The sequence below is a fragment of the Scylla paramamosain genome, unplaced genomic scaffold, assembly GCF_035594125.1.
Source record: "Scylla paramamosain isolate STU-SP2022 unplaced genomic scaffold, ASM3559412v1 Contig32, whole genome shotgun sequence".
In the NCBI taxonomy this organism is placed as follows: Eukaryota; Metazoa; Arthropoda; class Malacostraca; order Decapoda; family Portunidae; genus Scylla; species Scylla paramamosain.
In genome coordinates, this window is record NW_026973697.1 from 554957 (window position 1) to 565000 (window position 10044).

Below are 10044 nucleotides of genomic sequence, written 5' to 3' on the forward strand. Positions count from 1 at the left end.
CGTTCACTCACCAATAACAGACTCAGTCGAGCCAAATTTGAAAGCCCTTGGTCAAGATCAAAACACAAGCACGAGCACGCCACCATTCACCGGCTTCACCTCTCCAGTTATCGTAGGCGTGGTGTGGAAAAAGAACTTTGCGTGCACTGGTGAACACAATGAGTCTATAAATAAGGAACTGGAGAAGAACAAGCCACTCAATAACATCATGAAAACGAAACATAATGAACGGAATGAGGCTATTGAGGAGGAACACGAGAAGAATAACAACCTGAATCACTTGAAAGATGAACTAAAAGCAGAATGCACCACAGTCTCTCAGAATGAAGGTAAAGGGACTGGCAAGATGCCAGGAAGCCACTCCACGGAAGGGAAATACATAGCATGCGAAGAACAAACTCAGAACAACGCAAAAAGAACTCGGCGCCATCGCAGGAAGAAAAACAAGAAAAAGTCTCAAAATAACGAGGAAAAGGAAACGAATATGATGGAGGAGGAAGAGTCAAAGACGGCCCTCCTCGTGCGGATGCTGGAACAGGAGCGTGGCGAGGAACACATTTGCGCGGAAGAGAAAGTGACGATGATGGAAGAAGAAGAAGAGATGGAAACAGGGAATGAACAGATGCTGGAAGAGAGAGACGAAGAAAATCATGATGTTGTCGAGGAAGTGAAAGTGTCTGACGGTCATTCATCAGTTAAGGAACAGACGGAAGACAAGTCCGCGACACACGAAGAACAAACTCACAAAGCAAAAAGAACTCGTCGCCGTCGTAGGAAAAAAAACAGAAAGATTCAAAATAATGTTAATCACTGCAATAACCAAAGTACTTGCACGATTAAAGAGTCCTCCCGTGCAGAGGTGCCTCCAGTCCCTGAAGAGGTACCAAACATCGTCAGTGTAACATTGCCAACTATCACTGGAAAAGGACCAGTCACTGGCGTGGAACGAGAGGGCGCAGAACACCACAGGGACGAAGAAGAGAGCGTGACGTTAGTGAAGGACGAGGAGGCAGTGCCAGTAGTGCCAGAACTGATGCTGGAACAACAGGAAGAGGAGGCGTGGGTGGTGGAAGAACATGAAGTGCTATCCACAGAGCCAAAGCAGGCAGGAAATCAGATGATTCTGACGGGGTGACCACAACGATGAGGAAGATGAAAGTAATATAATGGAAGAGAAAGAGGCCAGGACGATCCTCCTAGATTGCACGCTGGAACAGAAAGGTGAGCAGGAACAACACACCGGCGAGGAAGAGAAAGTGACGATGATGGAAAAAGAGGAGGGCATGGAGAGAGAGAATGAACAGAAGCAGGGGCAGAAAGACGAGGAAAACCAAGATAATGACGAGGAAGGGAAAGTGACGACAGTGGAAGTGTCTGACGCGGCGTGTACAATTCAGGAACAGTCGCGGGAAAACGAAAGTCTGGAGGCTCAACACAATTTGCAGGAAGAAACTGTAGAAGCAAAGAACAACAACAACAACAACAACGACTCTTGTTTCCCTGCTGGCGACACTCTCGAGGGGGAACCTGCTGCTGAGCAGCAACATGAAGCAGCGATTACTGAGGTGGAAGAGCACATCAAGGAAGACGTGAACAGGTCCCCAGTCGCCGTCATAGATCACCACCTGACACGCCAGCCACACCACCACACTGCAGCAATCACACAGCCTGCACCATGGCAGTATCCGGCGCCTTCTTACAACGGCTCCCTGCAGGCTCTTCGCCAAGAAGTCCTGGACTTCCATCGCTGGGCGGGAGGAACGGAGGAGGAGTCCCGGCGCAGGATGCGCCCGGTGGAAGACGTGAGGGGCGTGGTTGGTGCGCTGTGGCCCGCGGCCCAAGTGCAGGTCACGGGCAGCCTGGCTAACGGCCTGTACTTGCCGGACAGCGACGTCGACCTCACGCTGGTGGGACAGTGGCCACCCTCGCCGCCGCCTCTGTTGGTTCTGAGAGACGCCCTCCTGCAGCAGGACGTGGCACTGCCTGGCTCACTCAAGGTTCTCGAGAAGGCCACTGTTCCTCTGGTTAAATTTGTTCATCAGCAGACCGGAGTGGAGGTGGACGTGTCTCTCGGCGGCGAGGCGGCTGTGCGCGCCGCGGTGCTGGTGGCAGACTTCAAAAAGCAGTTTAACACACTGACGCCTGTAGTTCTGTTCGTGAGATATTATCTGAAACAATTAAACCTTGGCCAAGTTTTCACAGGAGGCGTCTCCTCCTACGCCGTCACGCTCATGGCCACTAGCCTCCTCCAACTGCAGGTCCCGCCTGAGGAACGAGAAGAGCCTGCTCTGGTGCTTTTAAGATTCTTCTATTTTTATGGACACCAGTTTTCGTACGCCACGACGGGCATCAGCGTGCTGGGGGGCGGCCGCTACCTGCGGAAAGAGGACGTGCCCACCGTCATGCCTGGCGGCCACCGCCGGGCAGATCTGTGTATCCAGGACCCATTGACACCTGGCAATGATCTGGGCCGATCGTCCTTCCGTGTCTGGGAGGCGCGAAGGGCCTTCCAGCACGCGTACCTGGTGCTGGCGCCCGCCGCACACGCCCCAGGCCGGTACACCTCGCCGTGCTCCTTGCTGGGCCAGTTGCTGCTGGGGTACGGCGCTCCCTCGCGATGCCTCCCAGACGGCCTCATTCATTACAGTCGTCAGTGCGCTTATCAGCAACAAGGCCCTCGGCTGCCTCAGCAGGAGCGTCATCACAAGTATGAACAGAGTTCTCAACTCGCTGCTCAGGTGGAGCATCACCCGGTGTCTCGGCTAACCCTTCAACAAAACAAGCAATACCCAAGCCACACAGGATCAAAAAGCAATCACCACAGTCATCAGCAGGGATACGGGGAAGTGTACCGCCACAGTCCTCAACAGCAGCGTCAACACACGGTTCACCAGGGTTATTATTACCAGGGGCTATTATTACCGCAGCTCTGTCAATTACTGGGAGTGGTGTAACCAGAGCCCTGAGGAGACACGTCATCATCACGGTCACCAGGATTATTGGAAACAGTATTACCAGAGCCATGCGGAGGGCATCCAGCATCGAGATCAGCAAGGCTATAGGGCGTGGTCTTATGTCAAACAAAATCAGAGAAGCAAGCAAGGAGGATTGCGTGGCAGGCACGGCCAGGCATCAGCGATGGGCTAGGCAGAGGCACGAACAGGCACGCGTTGGGAGGGGCGTGAGCAGAGGCCTCGGCAGAGACATCGATACCAGGCTTGGAGCAGCCAGGACGCGACACAGCATTATGGGACCAGTTGAGATGCAGGTGAAGAAGCCTTAAGTTGTCGAGCACCACGAGATTCTGCCATAGGACAAGGAAGAGGAGGTTGTGATGGAGCTTCAAGACAATGAAGAACCACAAACAAATCACACTGAGATTTTACTGCTTAGGAAGAAGCTCAGACAAAAATGACAAGCGTGACAAGCAGTAGGAGTATCACTACCTTCAAACAAATATGTAAAATGCAAAAAAAAAAAAAACTTATATAAAACAAACAAACAGATAGGAAGTCAAAGAATAACTTTATGATAATGAGGATCATGACACCCAGGCTAAGGAGAAGAGGCAGGACACGGAGGACCAGGACACGCAGGCTCTGTGAATTACCAGCAGCCACAGACTATGTTCATTCCACCATGACCTCAACAGAAGCTCAACAGAAAAACAGTTCCGCCTCGACATGTTCCCTCACTGAGCGGGCCGCCCTCATGCGTCCTATCTGACTTCATTTTTATGTAATGTATCATGGAGATCAGCACAGAGATGAAATAAATGAATAAAAAGCCTGCTCACATGTAGCTCACAAAAAGAAAATAGGAGAAATGAACTGCGTACAGAAATAGTCTGGGTTAAGGACATTAGGCAAATTGTTCCGGATTAAGACTGTTAAATGAAGAAAATAGTCTGGATTAAGGATAGAGGATTAAGAAAATAGTCCGAATTAAGGATAGTGGATTAAGAAAATAGTCTTAACTATGGATACTGGATTAGAAAAATAATCAGAATGAAGGCTAGTGGATTAAGAAAATAGTCTCCATTAAGGATACTGAATTAAGAAAATAGTTGGTATTAAGGATAATAGATTAAGAAAATACTCTGGATTAAGAATAGTAGACTGAAAATACTTGGGATCAACGACAGAGGATTAAAAACAGTCTTGGTTAAGGATAATGGATTAAGAAAGTAGTCTCGATTAATCCTTCAACTGCGGACAAAAAAAAAAAAAAAACACATCATAATGCAAGGCGAAAATCTAAATGTAGAAGTATACAATGAATGAGGAGACTGTGATGTGAAATACTACGGCACATCAAAGTGGTACACAAAATATTGGACCAACACGATGAATTAAAAAAGCGCGCTAAAATTTCACTTGCCGGGCAGAATGATGACTCTGGACAGGTGAAAGACCTCGCTCGCTCTGCCTCAGGCTGTTGCTCTCTTCTCTCCTCTCTCTCCTCCTCTTCTCTCTTTTCCTCTCCTCTCTCCTCTCCTCTCCTTTCCTCTCCTCTCTCCTCTCTCCTCCTCTCCTCTCTTCTCTTTTCTCTCTTCTCCTCTTGTCTCTCCTCTCCTCTCCTCTCCTCTCCTTTCTCCTTTCTCCTCTCCTCTCTTCTCCTCTCCTCTCCTCCTCTCCTCTCCTCTTCTCTCCTCTCTCCTTTCTCCTCTCCTTTCCTCTCCTCTCTTCTCCTCCTCTCTTCTCCTCTCCTCTTCTCTCCTCTCTCCTTTCTCCTCTCCTCTCCTCTCCTCTCTTCTCCTCCTCTCTTCTCCTCTCCTCTTCTCTCCTCTCTCCTTTCTCCTCTCCTCTCCTCTCCTCCTCCTCTCTTCTCCTCTCCTCCTCTCCTCTACTCTCCTCTCCTCTCCTTTCTCCTCTCTTCTCCTCTCCTTTCTCCTCTCCTTTCTCCTCTCTTCTCCTCTCTCTCCTCTCCTCTCTCCCCTCCTTACATCTCTCCTCTTTTCTCTCCTCTCTTCTTTTCTCTCCTCTCCTCTCCTCTTTTCTCTCCTCTTTTCTTTTCTCTCCTCTCCTCTCCTCTTCTCTTCTCTTCTCTTCTCTTCTCTTCTCTCTCATCTCCTCTCTCCTCTCATTTTTCTCTCCTTTCCTCTTTTCTCTCCTTTCCTCTTTTCTCTCTTCTCTTTTCTTCCCTTTTCTTTTTTCCTCTCCTTTCCTTTCCTCTTATCTTCTCTCCTCTTATCTCTCCTCTCCTCTCTCATCTCCTCTCCTCATTTTTCTTCTTTCCTCATTTCTCTTCTCTCCTCTCCTCTCCTCTCCTCTCCTCTCCTTTCCTCTTCTCTTATTTTTCTCCTCTTCTCTTCCTCTTCCTTGCCTTCCTATTAAATGACAATAGTTACTGCTTTCTCTTTTGCTTTTTCTGGCGTGTTTGATTCCGACACAGAGAGAAAGAAAGAGAGAAAGAGAGAGAGAGAGAGAGAGAGAGAGAGAGAGAGAGAGAGAGAGAGAGAGAGAGAGAGAGAGAGAGAGAGAGAGAGAGAGAGAGAGAGGGAAAGGGTGGAGAGAGAGAGAGAGAGAGAGAGAGAGAGAGAGAGAGAGAGAGAGAGAGAGAGAGAGAGAGAGAGAGAGAGAGAGAGAGGTTTCTGGTGGGCGGAGCCATCATTCTCCAGCAAGTCAAATGTTGGCGTGCTTTTTGGAGTTTGTTAAGTTTGGTGTAATCACTTTCCTGTGGTGCAACATTTCACATCACCGTCTTGTCATTCATTACACTGTGTACTTTTGCATTTAGATTTTCGCCTTGTATTATGATGTCTATTTCTGTCCGCAATTGAAGGATTAAGGGTAGTGGATTAAGAAAGTAGTCTGGATTAAGGATATTAGATAAAGGAAGTGTCCGTATTAAGGATACTGAACTAAATAAATAGTCTGCATTAAGGAGAGGACATTACGAAAAGTCTGCATTAAGGAGAGTGCATTAAATAAATGTTCTGGATGAAGGATGTCAGATGAAGGAAATATTGGGGATTAAGGATGCTGGACTAAATAAATAGTGTGCATTAAAGATACTGCATGAAATAATTGTGTGGATTAAGGATAGCAGACTAAGAAAATAGCCTGAATTAAGGAGAGAAGATTGAGAAAGTGTTGATTAAGGACAGTGGATTAAGGACATTCCTTGGATGAAGGTCATTAACTTAAAGCAAAAACAAATAACATCTCTTACACGCAATGTATGTTTTTAATGCCATCAGTTAGTACGTGATTGAAACAGTTATATTACTGTGCTCACATATGGAGCAGTGCACCTAATAGATGTAGTTTGCCACCTGTCTAGCCATTGTGGTTAATCCTTGCTAATCATTATCTTCTTATAAATAATAACACCCAAATGTGATTATAATCATAATCTAATCCAAATCATACAAAAAAAAATAATCATAATAAAAAAACAGCAAAACTAAAGTCATCACAATTTAATCACAATCAAAAACTATTCCAGACCATAATGAAAATAAAATTATATATATATATATATATATATATATATATATATATATATATATATATATATATATATATATATATATATATATATATATATATTTTTTTTTTTTTTTTTTTTTTTTTTTCAATCATGCCCAAGTCTGATAAAGAAGCGCTGCGGGTGTTTACTGCCAAGAAAATAAATAAAGAAAAAAATAACAAAAGACTGAGATAAAATTGAGACAAAAAAATTATTAGATAAATAAAAAAAGCTAGAAAAATATAAACCACAGAGAAGCTGAGATAAAAAATCACAGCGTGAACAAATCATGGCAATATCATCACCATCATCATCATCATTATCCACACAACGCACATTATCACAAACGCCATGTCTTAGAAACCAGTTTACAAGTTTACCGGAAAAGTTTACAAGAACAAAGCTCCAGGAATGTGGAATCCGAAGCTTAACTTCGCCTAGCCACACACGAGACAGACATCCATCTCACGCCTCCGCCTCGCAACTGTATATTGAGGGACACTTGCACCTCTCATTCCCTCTTTGTGCTGCCCAGTAAAGCCAAGCTGCCCGGTGATTTATTCTTTCACTGCTGTGGACATCCTTTGTTGACATTCAGACAAGTTGAGAGAAGATCGACGAGAAGACAGTGAGTGAGATGGAGGGAAGGATTTGCGGTAGAACTACAAAGACGGGAGTCACATACGAAGATGCAAGGGACAGAAACAACTGGAGGAGTACATGGGAAGGGAAAGAGGTGGAGTTAGAGGGAGGGAGGGAAGGTGAAGATGGAGGAAGGGAAGGAAGTAAAGGTGGAGGGAGGGAAGGAGGTGGAGGTGGAGGGAGGAAAGGTGGAACAAATTTTGTTTGATTTGATTTTCCTTCAGGACAATTTCATCTTAGTATGTCTTATGGTGTTTGGCGGTGCTTGTGTTTTCTTTACATTTTCGGCAGAGGCAGGCCCGTGGTAGTGAGGCGCTCAGACTAGGACAGTGCACGTGCTACCACCGCAATTACCTTAAAGCTTCCTAGTTCCCAGATCCCTCCTCCTATTCCTTCTAATCCTCCTAATCGTAATTCCTTTTCCTCTTATTTCTTCTAATTCTCCTAATCGTACTACTACTATTACTACTACTACTACTACTACTACTACTACTACTACTACTACTACTACTACTACTACTACTACTACTGCTGCTGCTGCTGCTTCCCGTCTCCCATATCAAAGTTCCTTACCCTCCCCCAGCCAGCGATGACACGCGGAAAAGGGGACAACCATATTTATTGCACACACGTCGCTACTCAGGAAGTCAGCCATTTGTACCGATATTTTATTGGCAACTTACTCGCGGCTCGGGGGTCTTGAATGCGCCCACTGTGGCGTCACACTAGTAAGGGCCGTTTTCTGAAACACCGCACCTCCACTACTTTACAAAGGCTCTACTTGAAGGTTTCAAGGGCGCTTTTACGATTCCTATGATTGATTAACAAGATTTTTGCTTTATTAATAGGAGAAACAGTCTTGCAAACCCGGTTAGTCATCTCTGTGGGCTTGAAAAATAATCTTTTTAAAGTTACACGGGTTTTAAAAGGGTGGATTTATGTCTCTAGTGACAGATGAACAAGATTTATATATTATATATTACCGAAAGGAGAAGCAGTCTTGAGAACGCGGGTAATAACTTCTGTGGCTTTCCAAATAGTTGTGGCGAGAGACCAAATGTTTTCTGAGTCCACTACTTTGAAAAGGCTCTAATTGAAGCCACACATAATTTAAAGGGTGCTTTTTTAAGGTTCTAATGACAGATGAACAAGATTTCTACTTTATGAAAAAGGTGAACAGTCTTGAGAACCCGGGCTAATCATCTTTGTGGCCTTTGAAAATAGCAGTGGTGAGAGAGCAAAGCGTTTGAGAATACGAGTTTAATTTCATAAGGGGGTCACAGTCCTCGAATACCGACAGGCTAAAGGTGCGCCTCGCCGTCAGGGTGATGGCGTACATTCAGTATGCTGTTTGACACGAGCCACTGGAGGGAGCAGTGCTGGAAAGCTACATTCAGTTCACGGTAAGCCGAGGAGTCACACGCGATGCCCCAGAGACGAGAAATACTAGTCTGTGGTGGTGGTGGTGGTGTAGAGAAGTAATAGTAGTAGTAGTAGTAGTAGTAGTAGTAGTAGTAGTAGTAGTAGTAGTAGCATTAGAAGTAGTAGTTTTGATAATGGTAATAACAGTAGTACAAATAGTGGTAACCACAACAGTTGCCATCACAAACCCATCAGCTTTATTGTTCCAAAATTACTCATATAAATCGTGTCTTTATCAATACACACAGATCAAGTCAACAGGACAGATACACAAAGGGGAGAGAAGTCTTGCATTGTTTCTCTGTTGTGTCTCTTCATTATCGTCTTTGGCTGCAACCTTCCCTGCCACGCAAGGAATCAGCTGCCGTCACCTGCACTCTGCCGCGAAGCTTTGCCTGATTATTCCTTAAAGGGGACGATCGACCTGTGCGACCGTCAGTATGCGAATTGTGCCTCGACCACCACCGCCACTGCCACCGCTGCCGCCGCCGCCGCCTCTTTGCAATGCGGCGTACGGGAACATTACTGCACCAAAAGCTTGCACAAGGTCAAGAGGTCAGGAGAGGTATTCCTCTTGTCGTTGTTGTTGTTGTTCTTCCTTCTCCTCCTCGTATAGCTTGTTATTGCTGCAGTATAACTCAGTTTTCAAAAGGTGATTCATTCAGTCCTATTCTTGATATCCAATATTAACCTCCACCACAACCTATTAAATTAAAACAAATCAAGATAAGGCGCCTCAACATTTAAGAATTGTTTAGGCAGTCAGTAGAAACACTCTCGAAATCTATCAATAACCAGTACACTTTGTTAAAAGGAGTTGAAATAAGATGCCGAAACATTTAAGAATCCTGATTTGTTTGGCCATTCATTGAAAACACTTGAAATTTTCTAGTAACGTTCACTACAGTTAAATATTGTCGAGGTCCTGTAACATTAGGAATCTCGAGTTTTTTTTTTCTTTTTAAGAAGGGGACTGGCCTAGGGCGACGAAAGGAAGAAAAAGGGCTCTTTAAAGTCCCAGTCCCTCATGAAAAGCCCATAGTGACTATCCAAAATAGCAAAAGTGTGAATACTCTATAAATCTACAGGCAACATCAGCTAGAGTCTGTTAAAAATGGTTAATAGAAGATGACGAAAGATCCAAAAATAGACCTGAACTATTTAGGCAGTCAGTCAGTGTGTGTTATCGACGCAGAAGAAAAAGAAAGGAAAAAAGACCATTAATCAAGGGAACTTTTTCTGAGTCTAGCGAGCGCGGCACTGGTCTGGGACATTATCCTAAAATATTAAACAGGCGTCAGAAAGCTGCAGGTGGGGTGTGACTGATGACCAACTACGTGACGGGTCAAAAAAAAACAAAAAAAACCGCTGATTGGCCATTATAATACAACTTCCTTTTCCGTTTTCTTTTTCCTTTTTTTTTTTATCATTTTGATTATATTTTTGCGTTCCTAAGTGTGTGTGTGTGTGTGTGTGTGTGTGTGTGTGTGTGTGTGTGTGTGTGTG

General features: G+C 45.0%; 1 protein-coding gene across 1 annotated transcript; it reads left to right on the forward strand.

Annotated features, from left to right (window-relative positions):
* The first annotated feature begins 1166 nt into the window (after positions 1 to 1166).
* LOC135097808 (terminal nucleotidyltransferase 4B-like) lies at positions 1167 to 2954 on the forward strand. Its single transcript, XM_063999864.1, has one exon. The coding sequence runs from the start codon at positions 1167 to 1169 to the stop codon at positions 2952 to 2954; it is 1788 nt and encodes a 595-aa protein (XP_063855934.1).
* The last annotated feature ends 7090 nt before the right edge of the window (positions 2955 to 10044 follow it).

Excerpts from the sequence above, each read along its gene's own strand:
- LOC135097808 (XM_063999864.1), top strand. The coding sequence starts at position 1,167 with ATGGAAGAGAAAGAGGCCAGGACGATCCTCCTAGATTGCACGCTGGAA.